This window comes from Pristis pectinata, chromosome 11, assembly GCF_009764475.1.
Source record: "Pristis pectinata isolate sPriPec2 chromosome 11, sPriPec2.1.pri, whole genome shotgun sequence".
Classification (NCBI taxonomy): Eukaryota; Metazoa; Chordata; class Chondrichthyes; order Rhinopristiformes; family Pristidae; genus Pristis; species Pristis pectinata.
This window is the reverse complement of record NC_067415.1, coordinates 61,671,014-61,693,962: the sequence shown is the minus strand read 5'-3', so window position 1 is coordinate 61,693,962 and position 22,949 is coordinate 61,671,014. Positions and strand designations below refer to the sequence as shown.

General features: G+C 42.8%; 1 protein-coding gene across 1 annotated transcript in view; it reads right to left on the bottom strand.

Annotated features, from left to right (window-relative positions):
- Positions 1 to 22,949, bottom strand: part of LOC127575811 (uncharacterized) — a 50,600-nt gene that overhangs the window by 10,495 nt on the left and 17,156 nt on the right. The window contains exons 4-6 of the mRNA XM_052025934.1: positions 20,181 to 20,347; positions 9,977 to 10,055; positions 6,906 to 6,939 (exon numbers count right to left, since the gene is read on the bottom strand). Of these exons, the coding sequence (XP_051881894.1) occupies positions 6,906 to 6,939; positions 9,977 to 10,055; positions 20,181 to 20,347 (280 nt within the window). The remainder of the gene's footprint in view (positions 1 to 6,905; positions 6,940 to 9,976; positions 10,056 to 20,180; positions 20,348 to 22,949) is intronic.

The window sequence follows — 22,949 nt, the reverse complement described above, 5'->3', positions numbered from 1 at the left end:
CATGTCCCTACTTTAGAAATTACTAGGCTTACCCATAGCCCTCTATTTTTCTCAGCTCCATGTACCTATCCAAAAGTCTCTTAAAAGACCCTATCGTATCCGCTTCCACCACCGTGGCCGGCAGCCCATTCCACACACTCACCACTCTCTGAGTAAAAAACTTACCCCTGACATCCCCTCTATACCTACTCCCCAGCACCTTAAACCTATGTCCTCTTGTGGCCACCATTTCAGCCCTGAGGAAAAGCTATCTACCCAATCAATGCCTCTCATTATCTTATATATATATCAGGTCCCCCCTCATCCTCCGTCGCTCCAAGGAGGAAAGGCCAAGTTCCCTCAACCTGCTTTCATAAGGCATGCTCCGCATTCCAGGCAGTATCCTTGTAAATCTCCTCTGCACCCTTTCTATGGCTTCCACATCCTTCCTGTAGTGAGGTGACCAGAACTGAGCACAGTACTCCAAGTAGGGTCTGACCAGGGTCCTATAAGGTCCGATAAGGTGAAGGTGGTTGAGAAATCAAATGGATATTTGCATTTATTAGTCAAGGCATAAAACTTAAGAGCAGGAAGATCATGTCAGAACTGTATAGGACATTAGCTATGCCAAGACGGAGTACTGTGTGAAGGTTTGACACCACAACACAAGGAGAATGTGATAGCACTGGAGAGGGTACAGAGGAGACTTGAGGATGCTGTCATAGGTGGAGAATAGTGATTATAAAAAGAGACTGGGGTTGTTTTCCTTGAAACAGGCATTTACAATAGATTTGATTGAAATGTATAAAATTGGGAGGTCAAAGGATGATAAAGAAGTTCTTGATTTTTTTCCACTCAGCGGGTGTCCGGAACTGAATCTTTGAAGTGGTACAAGCATAAATGCTCACCACATTTAAAACACACATCTGAACAAAGAAAAGGAGCAGGCCACCCAGCACCTCAAGCTTGTGTCATCATTTAACAAGATCATGGCTGATCTGATTGTAACCTTTTACCTTTGTGCTTAACAAGTAACTGCCTCTCTTTCCTTTAAGAATATTAAAGGACTCTGCCTCCACTCCCTTCTCAGGAAGAAAGCTCCAAAGAATCATGACCCTCAGGGAAATAATTAAAAAAAATCACCTCTTGAATGGTCAACTCCTTTTTTCAAACACTGATCCTTGTTTGTACATTCTTCCACAAGAGGAAACATCTCTCCACATCTCCCCTGGGAAGGCCCCTCAGAGTCTCAAGTGTTTCAATGAAATCCTCTCTCATGCTTCTAAACCCCAGCAGAAACAAGTCTATCCTGTCAAACCAATACATCTTTCCTTAAATAACAGGACCAAAAATGTATACAGTACTCTGGATCTGGTCTTACCAATGCCCTATATAACTGAATTGTAACCTGTGCCACATGCTAGTGAGGCAAGAAATAGGAAGATAGGGCAGTTTAACACGTGGCTAAGGAGATGGTGCAGGGCAGAGAGCTTCAGATTTTTGGATCATTGGGCTCTCTTCCAGGGCAGGTGGGACCTGTACAAATGGGACAGTTTGCAACTGAACTGGAGGGGGACGAATGTCCTTGTGGGAAGGTTTGCTAGTGCTGCTTGGTGGGGGTTTAAAATAGCGTTGCGGGGGGGGTGGGAACCAGAGAGGTAGGGCTGCAAGTAAAGTAGCTGTGGGGAAAGCAAATGTTAAACCTACAAGCAAAGATGGTGCAACTAATGTTCTGAGATATGTCTACTTCAGTGCAAGAAATATTGTAGGAAAGGCTGATGAACTTAGAGCATGGATCAGCACATGGAATTATGATGTTGTAGCCATTAGTGAGACTTGGTTGCAGGAGGGGCAGGACTGGCAGCTCAATGTTCTGGGGTTCTGATGTTTTAGACATGATGGAGATGGAGGTATTGGAGGGGGAGGGGTGGCATTACTCATTAGGGAAAATGTCACAGCAGTGCTCAGAGAGGACATACTGGAGGGCTTGTCCACTGAGGCAATATGGATGGAACTGAGAATAAAAAAGGGATGACTATGTTAATTGGACTATATTATAGGCCTGCCAATAGTCAGCAGGATGTAGAGGAACAAATTTATAGAGAGATAGCAGAGAGCTGGAAGAAATATAAGGTTGTGATAGTAGGTGATTTTAACTTTCCACATATTAACTGGGACTCCCATACTGTAAAGGAATTGGATGGGATAAAGTTTATCAAATGTGTTCAGGAAAGTTTCCTTAATCAATATGTAGATGCCCCAACCAGAGAGAGTGCGATACTGGATCTCCTCTTTGGGAATGAGACAGGGTAGGTGACAGAATACTTCAGATCTAGTGATCATAATTCTATTAATTTCAAGATAATCATGAAGGAGGATAGGACTGGTCCTCAGGTTGAGATTCTAAATTGAAGTAAGGCCAATTTTGATGATATCAGAAGGAATCTGGCAGGCATGGATTGGGATAGGCTGTTTTCTGGCAAAGAGATGCTTGGTACGTGGGAAGCTTTCAAATGTGAAACACTGAAAGTACAGAATCTGTATGTTCCTGTTAGAATAAAAGGCAAGGCTAACAGGTTTAGGGAACCTTGGTTATCAAGGGATATTGAGGGCCTGGTAAACAAAAAGAAGGTGGTGCATATCAGGTATAGGCAGTTAGGGATCAAATGAGGTGCTTGAGGAGTATAAGAAATGCAAGAGAACACAAGAGAGAAATCAGGAAGGCAAAAAGAGGACAAGAGGTTGCTCTGGCAGACAAGGTGAAAGAGAATCCCAGGAGTTTCTATAGCTATATTAAGAGCAAAAGGGTAGTAGAGGACAAAATTGGTCCTCTTGAAGACCAGCTTGGTCATCTATGCATGGAGCCAAAAGAGATGAGGGAGATCTTAAATGAATTTTTTGCATCCATATTTACTCTGGAGACAGACAGAGACTATAGAACTAAGACAAAAGAGTAGTGAGGTCATGGACCGTATCCAGATTACAGAAGAGGAGATGCTGGCAGTCTGGCAGTGAATTAAGGTGGATAAATCCCCGGGGCCTGATGAGGTGTCCCCTTGGACCTTGTGGGAGTCTAGTTCAGAAATTTCAGGGGCCCTGGCAGAGATATTTAAAATATCCTTAACCACAGGTGAGGTGCAGGAGGACTGGAGGATAGCTAATGTTGTACCGTTGTTCAAGAAAGACTCTAAGATTAAGTCGGGAAATTATAGGTCGGTGTGCCTGACATCAGTCATGGGTAAATTATTGGAAGGTATTCTAAGCGACAGGATATATAAGTATTTGTATAGACAGGGCCTGATTAGGGATAGTCAACATGGCTTTGTGCGTGGTAGGTCATGTCTAACCAATCTTATAGAGATTTTCAAGGAGGTTACCAAGAAGGTTGATGAAGAAAAGGCAGTGGACATTGTCTACATGAATTTTAGCAAGGTCTTTGACAAAGTCTGATCCAGAAGGTTAAGTCACTTGGCATTCAGGATGAAGTAGTTAATTGGATTCAGCATTTTCTCAGCAGGAGAAGCCAGAGAGGGGTAGTAGATAGTTGTCTCTCTGACTGGAGGCCTGTGACTAGTGGTGTGCCACAGGGACTGCTGCTGGGTCTGTTGTTGTTTATCATCTATATTAATGATTTAGATGATAAGGTGGTAAACTGGATCAGCAAATTTTTGGATGACACCAAGTTTGGGGGCATAGTGGACAGCAAGGAAGGCTATCAAAGCTTACAATGTGATCTTGACAAGCTAGGAAAATGAGCTGAAAAATGGCAGATAGAATTTAATGCAGACAAGTGTGAGGTGTTGCACTTTGGGAAGACAAACCAGGGTAAGACTTACACAGTGAATGGTAAGGCTCTGAGGTGTGCGGTAGAACAAAGGAAACTGGGAATACAGATCCATAATTCTTTGAAAGTGGTATCATAGGTAAATAGGATCGTAAAGAGAGCTTTTGGCACGTTGGCCTTCATAAATCAGGGCATTGAATACAGGAGTTGGGATGTTTTGTTGAAGTTGTACAAGACGTTGGTGAGGCCTAACTTATTGTGTGCAGTTTTGGTCATCTATCTGCAGGAAAGATAGCAATGAGCTTGAAAGAGTGCTGAGAAAATTTACAAGGATGTTGGTGGGACTTGAGGACCTGAGTTATAGGGAAAGGTTGAATAGGTTAGGACTTTATTGCCTGGAGTGCAGGAGAATGAGGGGAGATCTTATGGAGGTATACAAAATTATGAGGGTGAATGCATGCAGGCTTTTTCCCCTCAGGTTGGGTGAGACTGAAACTAGAGGTTATAGGTTTAAGGTGAAAGGTGAAATATATAAGGGGAATCTGAAGGGAACTTCTTCACTCAGAGGGCAGTGTGAGTATGGAATGAGCTGCCAGTGTAAGTGGTAGATGCAGGTTCAATTGTAACATTTAAGAGAAGTTTGGATAGGTATGTGGATGGGAGGGGTTTGGAGGGATATGGTCTGGGTGCAGGTAGATAGGACTAGGCAGATGATCAGGTCAGCATGGACTAGATGTGCCAAAGGACCTGTTTCTGTGTTGTAGTACTCTATGACTCTATGAAGCATTTACTTTGTAGTTTCTTGATCTGTTACTCTGACTTGGAGGAGTGCAAATGTGATCCAGTATTAAAGTAAGGAGAGTAAGTAATAACAGGGAATTCTTGGCCTGTTAACCTGAAGTCAGAAGTAGTGAAAATTATGGAATATGTAACAAAGGATAAAACGACAGAATGCCTTGAAAAGAATAATAGGACTGAACAGAGTCAACATGGATGAATAAAGGAAATCATGTTTGACTAATCTGCTGGAATTCTTGAGAACGTGATAAGTAAAATAAATAAAATGGTTCCCAGTGGATATGGTGTATTTGAAGGTTTTTGGACAAAAAGCAAAGTGAGGGAATGAATGGATCCTTCTCAGGTTGGCAGATAATGAATAGTGGGGTGCTGCAGAAATCAGTGCTTAGGCCTTAACTATTCATGATCTACATCAACAATTTGGCTGGAGGGACCAAATGTCACATTTCCAAGATTGTTAATGATACTCAACTAAGTTGTATTGTGAGACAGAGCAGGATTCAAAGATTTCATACTGAAAAATGGCTGAGTAAGTGATAAGAATATCCAACCAGTCATCTGGCCTGCACTTGGTAGACTGGCGACCAGTTTGCAAAGTATTTGCACTCTGTCTATAATGGGCATCCTTGGCTCTCATTTGCATGCCACTTCAACTCCCCTTCCCATTCCCACACTGACTGTCCATTCTCAGCCTTCTTCACCACCTGGGTGAGGCGCAACATAAACTCGAAGAATTCCACCTGGGTAGTTTACCAGGCGGATTTCGTATTCTGCCTGGGTAGTTTACAACCCAACAGTATGAACATTGAATTTTCCATTTTCAGGTAACCCTCATCTCTTGTGTTCCCTCTCTCTCTCCTTCCAATTCACCTCCAGTCCTGTCATTTTTGTTCCCTTTCCCATAATCTCTCTTCAGCCCCACCCTTCACCCATTTTTTTATCCACCTTCCCCTCCTAGTTCCATCTACCTACTACCCACACATTTCACCACCATATCTCCTCCCCCATCTGGTTCTGTCCGTCCTTCATCTCTCCCTTATTGGTTCCCATTATCACCTTCCTTCCTCATCAGAGCAGCATATGTAGCCTTTGTGACACATCTTATCACCTTCTATCTGTCTTCACCTTAACTCTCCCCTCACCTGGGTCCATCTACCTTTTTCTTTAACCTTTTTTTCTATGTCTGCTTCCACCTCCCACTCACCTGCCACTGTCTCCCAACTCCATCCCTCATTCTCCCCAAGCTGGCTCCTCTGCCAGTCATACTTCACCCTTCCTTGTCCACCTATCACCTTCCGGCCCCTGTCTCACCCCACCCTTTCTCTTCTTTATACTGGCTACCTTCCCTCTCCACTCTCAGTCCTGATGCAGGTTATTGACCCAAAACATCAACAACTCCTTTACCACCACAGATGCTGCTCAACTTGCAGAATTTCTCCAGCAGTTTCCTTTTTGCTCCAGATTCTAGCATCTACATTTCTTGCTTGGATGCATTGAGGCATTTCCCCTAGCTATTCTTGTCACTCACTCAGCCACATTTCCCTGTGAAATCTCTGTACATCCTGCTCTGTCTCATGATCCAAGCTAGTTTAGTACCATTAACCATCCTGGAAGTAAAATATTGGTTCAGAATAAGGTGTAAATTGATTAGGACTGAGATGAGGAGAAATCGCTTCACTCAGGGGGCGGTACCTCTTTGAAATTTTGTGGCCAAAATGGTCAATTTCAGATTTTCCCACACAATACTCCATTTGCCAGATCTTTACTCCCCCAATTAAATTATCTCTATCAATTTGTCCTTATCAATTTTTCCTATCAACTTACGTCCTTCACAACTCACATTCTGACCTACCTTTGTGTCATCAGCAAATTTAGTAACAATATCTCCAGTGTTTTCATGCAAGTAATTTATCTAAATTGTAAAAACCTCAGGTCCTAACACCAATCCCTCTGGCATACTACTCATTATATCTTGCCAACCAGAAAAATACCTACTTATGCCAAATCTCCAGGTAGGTAGTGACATTTTGGGATTGGTAGAAAATTGGCAGTAACCTTTGATGTAGCACCCAAATGACCATATAATGCTGGGAAGTGGACCTGAAGTTCCGTTTTGGCTGACGTGGACACAATGGGCTGAAAGGCCTCCATCTGCGTGCATGCCGACCCAATACCTAATTTTCAGCAGGCAGATCAAAGAAGTAACTTCTCAAAATTTTAGCAAGGGAGAAATTTTCTGAGTGAGATCCTAATGATAAACTATGGGAGTTAAAGAAAAGCTATGGGAGTTCTGCAACAAAAATAACCATCAAATAGCTGTGAATAAAGGATTATATGTTCTCACCTGGGGAATAACTACCAGTTGCTTTCTTCTATGCCTGAAAAACAGTGTTTCAATATTTTAGTACATTTTATCAGCAATTTTATTTCAAATATCACAATTAATGAGTATCAGGATAGAAACTGGACTGTGACACTATTGGTTACAATTCGTGACCACATTAGAATGGACATAGCACTACTTATCAGATTGAAGCACGAAATTGGATACCCAAAACAGAAGAATGCAGAATAGGCAGTGGTGGTACCAGTCTTCTAGCAACATTCCACAACGTCTGCTCAGGTATATTAAGCTGTGCCTATATACATAAGGCGCTGTATGAATTGCACATTGGATGAAAAAAGTCAGAGTATCAGAAGACCTTACATACTATTTGCATTATTTAAAGAGATCCACTACAAACAGCCTTGCTGAGGTTTGAGATAGATAAGAGCTACTTATGCTCATCTAGTCTGAAGATTGATACTGAAATTATTTTTGCAACTTAGCTGAGTTGAGGTTGTTCTTTTATTCCTAAAAAACAAAGGCTTTAATTGTAGCTTTGCTGGACCTATAACATGACCAGGACTAAAGGCAAGGCCTTCTTTGCCAGAAGTGGCTAAAGATAGAGTAGGAGAAGGGGATTGGCCCAAAAGACCAACACACAAGAGTCATATGGAACAAATCTCCCACCAGTTAGAAAAAACAATCCATCTGGAGACAATAAATTTAAAAATACGTAATAACAGAGATTCTTCGGCAAGCTTCAAGATGACTCACTCTCCTTTGGAGGTGACGATCAGTCATCCTGAAAGTCCCTGGATCATCTCAGGTGACAGTTGCAGATACCTGCCCTATGTTCCAATCTGCAGCTCATTGTTGTTTTTACGGCTTCACAATGGGTTTCTATTCCAAGTGGAAGAGAGTCCTGAAAGACTTTCCACCATCTTCAAAACACACAAGTTGTTCCTTACATGAGTGCAACTCCCAAAACTCTCAGGAAGCTCAACACTATCCAAGGCAAAGGATTCCTTTGATTGGCACCCAAATCACCACTGATTGCAGTGTACATCATTCTTAGGATACACTGCACAATTTGCCAAGGTGTCTTCGACAGCTCTTCTCAAGCCCACAACATCTACCACCTAGGGCAGCAGGCTCATAAAAATGTCACTGCCTGGAAGGTCCCATCCAACTGAACTTGGATGGGATCTTCCATCCAACTGAACTTGGATGGGATCTTCCATCCAACTGAACTTGGATGGGATCTTCCATCCAAAGAATCTACTGCGATTCCTTCATCATTGCTGGGTCCTGATTCTGAAACTTCCTAACAAACAACACTTTGAGCGGAACTTCATCACAAGAACTGCAGATGCTCAAGAAGGTATAATTAGGAAATATAAAATGCTGACCTTGCTGAGTAATCCCTGCATAAATAACTTTTAGAAAGCATGATACAGAATAAAGTGTAGTGAAGTTGTTGGGAGATTGGATTTGTCTGTATGTTCACTGAGCAGCATGAGAGGTTGTTAAACTTTATTCTCAGTTTTATCTTGGTCTTTCTGGCATTGTTTCTGCCATTAACCTCCCTGGCCATCTCCTACAACTGCCATAAATCTAAAGGATGTGTGGCCACTAAGTGCAGAGGCCCTCCCTCTATTTCAACTAAGCCATCAGGGTCTGTGAATTAATGTTACCACTCTCATTTTCTAAGGCTTCAGTAAAATTTGCCAGAGCTATGCAATAACTTGGATAGGTAGGGACTGAGGAGCTCTCTCCCTATAAGAGGTGCAGGTGTGACTTTAATCAGTGCAGGCTAGATTAAGTGAGGGCGAATACACCCGAACTTACATCTGTGAGTAAGTGCCAAAGCACTAAGCATCAATGCATTGCTGCAATCACATGCTTGAAGATGCACATTCAAACTTCATGTGGGAGCAGCAACTAATCAATCTGCCATGGCTCCCTCTTCAGACTGATATAGGCCAAACGTGGGCAAATGTAACTAGCTTAGCTGGGCATCTTGGTTGGCATAGACAAGTTGGGCCGAGGAATGTGTTTCCATGCTGTATTACTTGATGACACTACCCTCTATGACTCTCACTTTGTATTTGTCACACATTTTCCAGCACGAATGAATGTCTGGGCTATTAATTTTTAAAGCAGAAGTTATGTATATATGGTCAACAATTATAAGTCTTTGTCTCAATGAATAATTTTAATAAGGTAAATCTGCTAAGTTCATCTAGCTCCCCATTGCCAATTCCATATATCACTGCCTTAAACTTAAGGTTATGCTGATTGAATGAGGGATTCAGACAAAATAATGGATCTCTGCTGTCTTTACTAATAATCTACTGCCCTCATCATAGATTGCATCACTGTACCATATGAGATCAAAAATGTTTCTGAACCATGATAAGATAATATCATTTAGTCCAGAAATGAATACTTCAACAATTTACAAACTCAATGCAAAATGCACACAAACCAATTACTTGATTAAATCTGTAAAATGTGACCAACTGCTCTCTGGGCTGCAACAAAGTTTATAGAAACTTCTAGCAAGGCAATCCAAGGTAAGCCCTTGTTTGGAGCTCTTTGTTTCTCATGCTTATCTGCAAACGAACTTTGTTGAATATTTAAGACCCTATAATGAATGTTTAACCCCTGACCCCTGAACCCCAATCCACTCTCTTCTAGGCCCAGCCCTAGGCTCTATTTTCTTTCATGTGCTCACAATGGTACAGCACATACAGGAAAGTCCATAATGCCATTCAGTAGCATTACCTTAGAATACTGCAGAATTTTGCTGCAAAGTGTCACAACTAAACTAGTCATTGGTCTGGGACACAACAGAGATTGCACACACCAATGACTGGTTTATCCATCACCCACATCCTAGTACAAATGAACTTTTAACCTGAGGTGCTTATGGGAACTGCACAGGATTGCAAGTTAGAGCTTGCAGTCTTGTAGTCGGTCTTGGATTTAAGAGGAATATTTTGAAAGAAAGGATTTTTGAAAAATAATTTTTGTTTGAATAATTTTGGGTTGCCATCTGTTTTATATACCTGGATTTTCCTACTTACCACCTCAAAATACAGCAAAAGCAGGCACTTCCTGCGAAGAGCATACATAATGCTATCAATACAGCTCTTGTAGGAAACCCTGAAAAGATAAATTATAATCATTAAATTCTTCAACAACAGCTCTTCATTTATTCATTGTGATTAATTGCTAATTCTTTTTATAGTAAGACAAGCATTAAAACCTCTTTGTCAGATCAAATGCAGAAATCATACTTAAGGCATGTGAACTTAAAGCATTGATCAGCACATGATATTATTGCAATGACAAAGAAGTAGTTGAAAGAGGAGCAGAACTGACAACTCAATATTCCAGGGTATAGAAACTTCAGGTGTGAAAGAGGAGGAAATATAAGAAGAGAAGGCATTGCAATATTACTCCAATTATGAAGGAAGATGGGCTGGAAGACTCTTCTAATGAGGATATAGAACATAGAACATGGGTCAAACTAAAAAAGGGCAATCACTTTGCTGTAGATGTACTGCAGGGTTCCCAACAGTCAGTAGGAGAAACATAAGAAAATATATGTAGGCAAATCACAGAGAGATGCAAGAGCAATTGGATTATAGAAGTAGGGGATTTCAACTTCACCAATATTAACTGGGATTGCCATTGTGTGAAAAGCCTAGAGGTGTCAGCATTTTTAAAGTGTATCCAGGAGAGCTTTTAGAGTCAATATGTAGATAGTCCTACCAGAGAAGAGCCTAATAATAGGGAATGAAGCCAAGCAAATAGTTGGTTCCTGTGGGTGAGCATTTTGGGGATAGTGATCATAACTTTGTAAAATTTCAAGGTCGTAATTGAAAGGGATAGAGGTGGTCTAGAAATTAAAGTCTTGAATTGGGACAAGGCCAATTTCAATATCATAAGACAGAATCTGGCAAAGGTAGACTGGGGTTAACTACTTGCTGGTAAATCCGTATCCAACAAGTGGGAACCTTTTCAGGAGTCTTTTAGAAGTGAAATGGTGATGTGCTCAGGTGAAAGGTAAGGAAGGCAAGTCCAGCGAATCATAAATGTCAAGGGATATCAAGGAATTGATAAATGAACAAAAGGAAGCATTTGGCAGATACAGAGTACTGAAAACAGGGGAGGCCTTATCAGGAGTATCGAATATGTAGGGGGGCGATTACAAAGCCAACTTGGAGGGTAATAAAGGGCCGTGGATATCACTGGTAGACAAGATTAAGGAAAATTCTATGGAATTTTATGTATATTAAGAGAAAGAGTGCAACCAAGGGAAAAGTAGGGCCTGTTAGGGACCAAGGGAGCAATTTGTGCCTGGAGCCAGAGAATAAGGGTCTGGGCCTAAATGAACAGTTTTCATCACTAAGGAGAAAACCATTCTGATTGCAGATTTCAGAGAAGGGGTCCAGGATATTCTATAACATGGTAACAATAAAAAAGGAGGATGTGGTAGCTGGTCCTAATGGGAAACTGGTCAAAAAGATTGGAACCCATAGAATCCAAGGCAAGTAGGAAAGTTGGATCCAGAGTTGGCTTGGTAATAAGCGACTGAGCACATTGGTGTAGGGTTGCTTTGGTGACTGAAATTCTGTGATCAGTTGTGTACATTTGGTATGACTGCTGGGACTCTTGTTGCTTATCATCTATATTCATATCCAAATCAGTAATGTACGAGGTATAATAAATATGCTTGTAGATAACAACTGCAAACATGCTAATCATAAAACTGAAAATGTTGTTAATAATGAGGAAGATAGTTTTAAGTTACAGAGTGATAGTGATCAGCTGGTAAATTGGGTGGAGAAATGGCAGATGGAATTTAACCCCAGTAAGTGTGAGGTGATGCATTTTGGGATTTCTAAAAGGGTAAGGCATAAACAATAAAAAGGGAGGATGATGTTCACAACATTCAGAAAGTATCTGTATGAACATTTGAATCACAAAGGCGTGGAAGGCTACAGACCAAATGGTGATAAATGGGATTAGTAGAGATGGGTCAGTTGATTGATAGGATGGATGGCATGGATGTGTTGGGCTGGAGCTCCTATTACTGTGCTGTCTGCATCAATGACTCCATGAAAACTATCCATCATCATTCATTCTCTCCATCACTAAACACTTACAAAAATGTAGTGCAGTTACTTGCATAGGCTGATACTTGCATACTTGCATACATCACCTTCCAAAACCAAGACTTCTACCCCTGAAAAGGACAAGGACAGCAGACTGAAGGAAATACTTGCAGATTCCTCTCCAAGTCACATACCATCTGACTTGGCAATATATTGCCATTCCTTCATCATCACTAGATCCAAATCCTGGAACTCCTAACTCAACCTCATTTTGAAATTAACTTCAGAAAGACTCCAGCTGTTCAAGGTGGGCAATAAAGGGTGGGCAATAAATGCTGGTCCTGCCGGTGATATCTACATCCTGTAAATTAACAAATATATTCCAACCTCATCTGGTCCACAAGGAAACCCGTAACAAATGAAGGAAAGTGGGAGAGTAGGCTTTAGCATTCTGGATCAATGGGACAACCTCTAGGGAAGGCAGGACCTGTGCAAGCAGGACAGCTTGCAGAAAACTGAAACAGGACTAATAACCTTGGGAGAAGGTTTGCTTCTGATGTTGGAGAGAGTTTGAACTAGTTGGAGCACAGGGTCGATGTACAGTTGGGGGAAGGGTAAGGGAAGGTTCAGTCAAATACTTAAGGGAAATTAAAGTCAGTCCAGTGGGTAGAACAAACAAGGGTGTGATATATTGGATGAATGCAAGGCTAAATTGTGATTATTTTAATGCAAGAAGTCTAACTAGTAAGGCAATAAAAACATAGAACATAGACAGTACAGCACAGGAACAGGCCCATCGGCCCATGATGTTGTAAACTAGTAATTAAACGCTCAACTAAACTAATCCCTTCTGCCTACAAAATGTCCATGTCCCTATACAGAGCATTGATCAGCACATGGAAATATGCTATTGATGCCATCACAGAGATGTGATTGAAAGGAGGCAAGACTGAGAATTTATCTGGTCTCTTACATCTGTGCATTAATAAAGGAAGATATCCTAGAGGCTCTTGAAATTAGGCCATATGGGTAGAGCTTAGGAAAAACAAGGAGGCAATCACTTTGCTGGGGAGATACTCCAGGCCTCTGAACAGACAGCAGGAGATAAAGGAGCAATTCAAAGGGGATGTGCCAGGCAAGATTTTTTTTAAACACAGAGTAGTGGGTGCCTGGAATGGGCTGCCAGAGGTGGTAGTGGAAGCAAATACGCTAGAGGCATTTAAGAGGCTCTTAGTTGGGCACATGAATGTGCAGAGAATGGAAGGATATGGACATATGGGCAGGCAGAAGGGATTAGTTTAATTGGACATTTAGTTACTAGTTTAATTAGTTTGACACAATCTTGTGGGCCAAAGGGCCTTTCCTGTGCTGTAATGTTCTATCTTCTATATAGAGCTATAGAGTTGCACAGCACAGAATTGGGCCCTGTGGCCCACCAGGTTCATGCCAACTTTTATGCCCATCTACACTATTTGTCCGCATTAGTTCTGTATCCCTCTATCAAGTGCCTCTCTAAATAGCTCTTAAACATATGATGGTATCTGATGTAACCACATCCTCCGACAGCAAGTTTCAGAGATTCATTCAAAGTTTCATTCTGGGGATAAAACCTACCCCTCAAATCCTTTTTAAATCTCCTTCCTCTCATTTTAAATCTATGTCCTCTTGTTTTTGATACCCCACCATAAGAAAAAGATTCTGACTTTCTACCCTGTCCATGCCTCTTATAATTTTATATACCTTTATCAGGTCAGCCATCAGCCTCCTTCACTCCATGGGAAAAAAAAAGTCTATCCAATCTCTTACCATAACTAATGACTTTCAATCCAGGCAACATCCTGGCAAATCTCCACTGCACTCTCTCGAGTGCAAACTTATCCTTCTTATAGTATGCCGACCAAAACTGCACATAATACTCGAAATGTTGTCTAACCAGAGTTTTTTTTAAAGTTGTAACGTCTCAAGTTCTATATTCTATGCCCCTATGAAAGTAAGCATACTATATGCCTTCTTCACCAGCCTACATTCCTGTGTTGCCACTTTCAGGGAGCTATAGACTTGAACATTAAGGTCCCTTAACATTCTATAGCACCCTCCCAGTTACTGTACCCTTTTTGACTTCCCAAAATGCATCACATTATATTTGTAGGGATTAAATTCCATCTGCCAGTGCTCTGCCCAACTTTCCATCTGATCTATATCTGGTTGTGGCCTTAGGCAACCTTTCTCACTCTCCACAACATCACCAACTTTCATGTTATCCACAAACTTACTAATCATACCTCCTATATTCACATGAATTGTAGACAAATAACAGAGAGATGCAAGAGTATTAAGGTTACAGTAGTAGGGGATTCAATTTCCTCAAAGTTAACTGGGACCATTTTAGTGTGAAAGGCGTGAAAGGTGGAATGCATCACAGGAACTTTTTGAGCCAACATGTAGACAACCTTACCAGAGAAGGACAGTACTAGACTTAATCTTAGAGAATGTTGTTAAGCAAGTGGTTGGAGTGTCAATGGGAAAGCATTTCAGAGACAGTGACAAATAACTCTGAAAGTTTGAAGGTAATTATGCAAAGGGACAAAGATGCTCTGGATTGCGGGAAATCTAATTTAAAACTAATTTAAACCTGGCCAAAGTACACTGGGAGCAGTTATCTGCAGGTAATTCTGCAACCAACAAGTGGAAACTATGTGAGGTCCCAGAGGACTGGAGAGTAGCAAATGTTGTGTCTTTGCTCAAGAAGGGAAATAGGGATAATCCCTATAGGCCAGTGAGCTTCAAGTCAGTGGTAGGGAAGCTATTGGAGATGATACTGAGGGATAGGATTTATCCACCTTTGGAAAGGCATGGCCTGCTTACGGACAGTCAACATAGCTTTTTGCGGGGCAGCTCATGCCTTACAAACTTGATTAAGTTTTTTGAGGAGGTGACAAAAGTGCTTGATGAGGGTAAGGCAGTGGACATTATCCACATGGACTTTAGTAAGGCATTTGATAAGGTCCCTTATGGTAGGTTGATGCATGGGATCCAGGGTGAATTGCAAGTTTGGATTCAGAGCTGGCTATAGAAGACAGAGAGTAGGGGTGAAAGGCTGTTATTCTGGCTGGAGGTTCATGACCAGTGATGTCCTGCAAGTGTCAGTGCTGGAACCTCTTGTTTGTGATATATATTAATGACTTGGATGAAAATGTAGCTGGGTGGATTAGCAAGTTTGTGGATGACACCAAGATTGGTGGAGCTGTGGACAGTGTAAAGGGGCTATCAAGATATACAGCGGGGTATAGATCAATTACAGATATGGGCAGAGAAGTGGCAAATGGAGTTTAATCTGGGCAAGTGTAAGATGTTTGAGAGGTCAAAGAAGGCATATGACATGCTAGTCTTCATTGGTATTTAGAGAATGGTAGGTGCCTGGAATGGGTTATCAGCAGGCAGTTTGGTGGAGTTTAAGAGGCTTTTAGGTAGACACATGAATATGAGGGGAATGGATGGATATGGATGATATACAGGAAGAGAAGATTTAGAATAAATTGGCATCAAGATCGGCACAACATTGTGGGCTGAATGGCCTGTCCAGCACCAATGTATTCCCCTACAAGTTAAAGAAAAATCAAATCTAGGGAACTCCAGATATCAAAGTATAGTGAGGACAGGATAAAGAGAAAAAAAAGCTGGGATATGACAGGAAAAGAGAACTGAAAACAGGGGAGGCCTTCTGGAGTGTAGAAAATGTAGGGGGTAAAAATAAGAAGGGCATTGAAGGGGTTTGAAATATTACTGGTTGGTAAGTTTAAGGAAAATCCCAAAGCTTTTCATAAGTACGTTAACGGCAAGAGGGCAATAAGAAAAAGAGGAAGGTGCATTGAGAACCAATTGTGTGTGGAGCCAGAGGATACAGATGAGGTGATAGTCATATTTATCGACTGATTGTGAGAGTCTGTTAGCAGGTAAAGGGAATTCTGGCAAGTAGAAAGCTTTTAAAAGTGACATCAGGAGAACTCAGTGCCAGCATGTTCTTGTTGGAGTGGAGGGCAAGCCTGGCAAGGTTAGGAAACCCTGTTTGACGAACGATATTGAGGCTCTGATTAGGAAAAAGGAGGCATACAGTATGTCAGGTATAGGCAGTTCAGATCAGCAAATCTTTTGAGGAATATAAGGGATGTAGAAATACACAAGAGTGAAATCAGGAGGGCAAAAAGAGGACATAAGATAACTTAGGCATAGAAAGTAAAGGAGAATGCCAAGAGATTCTATAAGTATATTAAGAGCAAAAGATAAAAAGGGAGAGAATAGGTTCTCCTAAGGATCAGTGTGCTCATTTATATGTGGAGCCACAGGAGCTGGGTGAGGTCATAAATGAAAAATTTTCAGCTGTGTTTATTATGGAGAAGGTCATGGAAACTAGGGAATTTGGGCAAGAAAACAGTGATGTTTTGAAATAAAAAAAACAAAATGCTGGTGGAACTCAATGGTTTAGGCAGCATCTGGATGGAGGGGGGAATATACAGTCAATGTTTTAGGTTGAGACCCTTCATCTGGACTGAGAATAGAGTGAGATAGCCAGTATAAAGAGGTGAGGGGAAGGGGTGGAGCAAGAGCTGGCAAGTGATAGGTGGATCCAGGTGAGGAGGAGTGATATACAGAGGGAGGAGGATACAGTGGAAATTGCAATGGAGGCTGGGAGGTGATAGGTGGAGGTAACAAGGGGCTGCAGATCATGGAATCTGAAAGGAAAGGAAGGTGGAGCATGGAACCAAATAAGGGCATTGGAGTGGGCAGCTGGGAACAGTAGTAGAGGAGACCCAGTGGGGAGATTGTTTAGGTGATGGGCAAATGGAGTAGTTGGAGGAGGGTGAAGAAACAGGGTGAGCAGAGGCTAGTGGGGGAGGTTGGGTGTGTGTAGGAGGAACTGGGTAGATAGGGAGGAGATAGAAAGGGACTGAGGGCAAGCAGGTTACCTGAAAATGAGGAATTCAGTGTTCATACTGTCGGGTTGTAGACTACTCAGGCAGAATATGAGGTGTTGTTCCTCTAATCTGCGTTTAGCCTCACCCTGTCAGTGGAGGAGGTTGAGGAGAGACAGACCAATTGGGAAACCTGGGGGGCGGAAATTAAGATGACTTGCAGCTGGGAGGCAATGGCAGATGGAGTGCAGGTGCTCAGCAAAGTGGTTGCCTGGTCTGTGCTTGGTGTCACCAATGTAGAGGAGGCCACATCCAGAGCACCAAATGCAATAAGTAAGGTTGATGATTAAGATTAAGATATCTTTATTAGTCACACGTACATCAGAACACAGTGAAATGCATCTTTTGCGTAGAATGTTCTGGGGGCAGCCCCCAAGTGTCACCACGCTTCCGGTGCCAACATAGCATGTGAATGTCTGCCTCACTTGCATAGGTCCCTGGACACTGGTGAGGGAGGAGGTGCAGGGATAGGTATTACATCTCCTACAGTTGGAGGGGAAAGTGCCTGGGGAAGAGGAGGGATGGGTTGGGAGAGATGAGCAAACCAGTGAGTCATAGAGAGTGGTCCCTGCAGAAAGCAGAAATGGGTGGGGAGGGGAAGATATGGCTGGTGGAGGAATCACGTTTCAGCTGGTGGTAATGTAGGAGAATTTTGTGCTGGATGTGGAGGCTGGTGGGTTGAAAAGTAAGAAACAAGGGATCTCTATCCCTGTTCTGTCTGGGGGTAGGTGTGCTGAGTGCAAAAGTGTGGGAAATAGAGGAGATGCGGGTGAGGGTCCATCAACCATAGTTGAGGGGAGGGCAAGCCCCATTTTCTGAAAAAGGAGGACATTTCAGAAGTCCTGGAATGGAAGGCCTAGAAACATATTATGTCTTGAAACATATCCACATTACAAAGAGGAGGTGTTGGTGGTCTTACAGCACATAAAGGTGGAAAAATCCACAGGGCCTGACCATGTATAGCCTAACACATTGTGGAAGACAAGGAAAGAAATTGCTGGAGCCCTGGCAGAGATTTTTGTTTCATCGTCAGCCACAGGTACCAGAAGACTGGAGGGTTTAAGAAGGGCTGCAAGAACCTGTCAGGGAACTACTGGTTGATGACCCTTCCATCACTGGTGGGAAAGTTACTGGACAGGATCTGAGATACAACATCTAGCTGCATTTGGATAGGCAAGTACTGATTAGGGCATCATGGCTTTGTATATGGGAAATCATATCTCATGAATTTGATTGAGATTTTTGAAGAGGTGACCAAGAAGATTGATGAGGGCAGGCAGTCAACTTTGGCAAGGCATTTGACAAGGTCCCGCATGGTAGGCTGGTCTGGAAGGTAAGATCACATGGGATCCAGAGAGAACTAGCCAAGTGGATACAAAATTGGCTTGGTGCTAGGAGTCAGAAGGTTGTAGTGGAGGGTTGCTTTTCAGATCACCAGAGATATGCCACAGGGATCGGTGCTGGTCTCCCTGTTGTTTATCATCTATATTAACAATTTGGATGAGAATGTAGTTGGCATGGTTAGTCAGTTTGTGGATGCCACCAAAATTGATGGTATTGTGGACAGTGAAGAATGTTATCTAAAATTACAACAGGGGAAGTGGACTAAGGAATGGCAGATTGAACTTAACTCTGACAAGTGTGAAGTGCTCCATTTTGGGAAGTTAAACTAGGTCTTACACAGCAAATGGCAGGGCCCTGGAGAGTAATATCGAACAGAGAGACCTCGGGGTACAAGTACATAGTTCCCTGAAAGTGGTGACACAAGTAGGCAGGGTGATGAAGAAGGCATTTTGGCACACAAGAGATTCTGCAAATGCTGGAATCTGGAGCAATGCACAAAATGCTGGAGGAACTCAGCAGGTCAGGCAGCATCTATGGAGGGAAATAAATTGTCAACATTTCGGTCAAGACCCTTCATCAGGACTTCATCAGGATTTGGCACATTTGGCTTCAGCGGTCGTGGCATTGAGTGCAAGATTTGCGACATCATGTTACAGCTGTACAAGACACTGGTGAGACCACACTTGGAGTATTGTGTGCAGTTCTGGTCGTCTAGCTACAGGAAGAATGTCATTAAGCTGGAAAGGGTGCAGGAATGATTCACAAGGATGTTACCAGGATTGGAGAGCTTGAGTTATAAGGAGAGGCTGGTGCTGTTTTCTCTGGAGCATAGGAGGCTGAGGGGTGACTTTTAGAAGTATATAAAATCCTGAGCAGCACAGGTAAGTTGAATAGTCACAGTTTTTTCCCCAGGTTAGGGGAGCCTAAAACTAAAGGGCATAGGTTTCAGGTGAGGGGGTACGGATTTAAAGGGAACCTGAGGGAAACCTTTTTACAAAGAGGGTGGTGGGTGCATGGAACTAGCTGCCTGAGTTAGTAGTAGAAGTAGGTGCAATTACAATGTTTAAAAGACATTTGGACAGATACATGAATCGGAAAGATTTAGAGGGATATGGGCCAAGCACATGAAAATGGGACTAGCTCAGGTAAGCAATTTAGCCAGCAGGTACAAGTTGGGTGGAAGGGCTGTTTTTGTGCTGTATAACTCTATTTCTCCAATGATACAGCACAGAAACAGGCTCTTCAGCCTGACCAGACCACACTGGCCATCAAGCATCCACTTACATCAATCCCATTTTATTCTCCTCATATTCCCATCAACCCCTCTAGATTTTATCACTCAGCTACATGCTTGGGACCATTTACAGTTAACTACCAGTTGCACATCATTGGGATATGGCAGGAAAACAGAGCAACTGGAGCAAACCCATGCAGTCATGGGGAGAATGTACAAATCCCTTCAGAGAACACTGCAGGTTAAGACTGAACCTGGGTCACTGGAGGTCTGAAGCAGCAGCTGTACTAGCTGTGTACTATGCCAGCATTAAATATATTAAGTGAATGCTCACAGAGTTATACACCTCAGAAACAGGCCTTTTGGCCCAACTGGTCCATGCCAACCAAGCTAGACCCATTTTCCTCCTATTGTAAAACCTTAATACTTTCATTTCTACAACTTGTGAGTATTGACATGCCTTTTTCCAAACATATACATGATTTTGTTTGTTTTTTTACAATGTTGCTACAAATAAAGCATTTTGATTTATAAAAACAGATCATTCATAGCCTCTGATTTGAACTTGAACCATTTCTGTCCAACATAAAATTGTTCTTAGTGAAATATTAATACATACAATGATTTTCTTCCAAAGTAATCTCAACCTCGCACTCTGCCGACAACTTCCATTGTTGATTGGATGCCACACACACATACGTGCCAGCATAGCTTTCCTTCATAGGTCCTTTGAATGTGAGGTTATTTTTAATCAGTTCAATGCCTTCAGGAAGTGATCCATTTTGTCTTGCAAAAAAAAAAGCAGATGATAGGTCAAATAACTTTAACTCTATTTGGCAAAGGCACATTTCTTAGAATATGATGCAAAATATTTATGCAAAAAAAGAGAAGGAAAGTCTTCGGTGTTTTCGATCGGGAGCGAGAGGCAAGCGAGTGGAATCAGCCGAGGAGTTCCGAACAGATAAGTTTTTTTTCCTAACAGTTCGAGGATAGTGGGGAATAATTGCGCAGGCGCATGACGTCAGTTGGTAGTGCGCGAACAGTTTAAAAAGAGAAGGAAAGTCTTTGGCGTTTTCGATCAGGAGCAAGAGGCGAGCGAGTGGAATCGGCCGAGGAATTCCGAACAGATAAGATTTTTTTTCCTAACGGTTTGGGGATAGCGGAGAGTAACTGCACAGGCGCGTGATGTCAGTCAGTAGTGCGTGAACAGTTTAAAAAGACTGCCATATCCAGCGGGCAGCGTTTGGAGCGGGCAGCGGAGTGACAGGGAGCAGAGTGTTTGGGCTTTGGCTCAACGGGCTTCAGCGGTAAAGGGGCGAGGCTGGTGAGTAGCTGGTAAGTAAAGGTAAGGTTTACCTGCTATTGTTATAAATTTTAAGTAGGATAAAACTAGGTAGGGAAAGAATAGTTCAGATGGAGGAGATGGTGATGTGCTGCAGCTGCTTGATGTGGGAGCTAGTGGACCCTGCTGGGGTGCACGGTGACCACTTCTGCAATAAGTGCTGGGGGCTGGAGGAACTTTGGCTCAGAATTGATGAGCTGGAGTCACAGCTTCAAATACAGTGAAGCATCAGGGAGGGAGAGAGTTATGTAGATACCGTGCATTGGGAGACAGTCACCCCCCCTTACAGCAGGTACTTCTAGGGTCCAGGAAGCAGATAGAAGGGTGACTGTCAGGGGAGAGAAAAAGAAAAAGAAAGGGAACAGACAGATAGTGCAGAGGACCCCGGAGGCTGTTCCCCCCAATAACAGGTTTTCCGCTTTGGAAGCTGTTGAGGGGGATGACCTGCAGGGATCAAGCAGCAGTAGCTAGGGACTGGTCTTGCTGCTCAGAAGGGAAAGGAGGAGAAGAGGAGGGCAGTAGTGATAGGGGACTCGATAGCCAGGGAAACGGATAGGAGACAGTGACCACTGCTCCCTAACCTTTAGCATTGTCATGGACAAGGATAGGAGCAAAGAGGGAAGATACTTAATTGGGGAAGGGCAAGTTATGAGGCTATAAAGCTAGAACTTGAGAGTGTAAATCGGGATGACGTTTTTGAAGGGAAATGTACTATGGAGATGTGGTTGTTGTTCAGGGATCTCTTGCAGGATGTTAGGGATAAATTTGTCCTGGTGAGGCAGAGAAAGAATGGCAGTGTGAGGCAACCATGGGTGACAAGAGAGGTGGAACAACTAGTTAGGAAGAAGAAGGCAGCATACAAAAGGTTTAAGCAACAAGGATCAGATTGTGCTCATGAGGAATATAGAGTAGCAAGGAAGGAACTTAAGAAGGGGCTGAGGAGAGCAAGAAGGGGACATGAAAAGGCTTTGGCGAGTAGGGTTAAGGAGAATCCCAAGGCTTTTTACTCGTACATGAAGAGCAGAAGTAAAGGTAGGACCGATTAGAGACAAAGGTGGGAAGATGTGCCTGGAAGCTGCGGAAGTGGGTGAGGTTCTCAATGTATACTTCTCTTCAGTATTCACCAAAGAGAGGGGTCTTGATGATGCTGAGGACAGTGTTGGTAAGGTTAATGTTCTAAAGCATGTAGATATCAAGAGAGAGGATGTGTTGTAGCTGTTAGAAAATATTAGGACAGATAAGTCCCCGGGGACTGACGGAATAGTCCCCAAGCTGCTTTGTGAGGCGAGGGAGGAGATTGCTGAACCGTTGGCTAGGATCTTTGAGTCCTCATTGTCCACAGGAATGGTACCAGAGGATTGGAGGGTGGCAAATGTTGTCCCCTTATTCAAAAAAGGTAGTAGGGATAGTCCAGGAAATTATAGACCAGTGAGCCTTATGTCTGTGGTGGGCAAGCTGTTGGAAAGGATTCTAAGAGAGACGACCTATGAGCATTTAGAGAATCATGGACTGATTAGGGACAGCCAGCATGGCTTTGTGAAGGGAAGATCATGTCTTACAAGCCTGATAGGATTCTTTGAGGAGGTGACCAGGAAGATTGATGAGGGTAGTGTAGTAGATGTGGTCTACATGGATTTTAGCAAGGCATTTGACAAGGTTCCACATGGAAGGCTTCTTCAGAAGGTGAGAAGGCAAGGGATCCAGGGAGGCTTGGCCATGTGGATTCAGAATTGGCTTGCCTGTAGAAAGCAGAGGGTTGTGGTGGAGGGAGTACATTCAGATTGGAGGGCTGTGACTAGTGGTGTCCCACAAGGATCGGTTCTTGGATCTCTACTTTTCGTGATTTTTACTAATGATTTGGATGAGGGGGTGGAAGGGTGGGTTAGCAAGTTTGCAGACAACACAAAGGCCGGTGGTGTTGTGGATAGTGTGGAGGACTGTCGAAGCTTGCAGAGGAATATTGATAGGATGGGCTGAGAAGTGGCAGATGGAGTTCAATCCGGAGAAGTTCGAGGTGGTACACTTTGGAAGGACAAACTCCAAGGC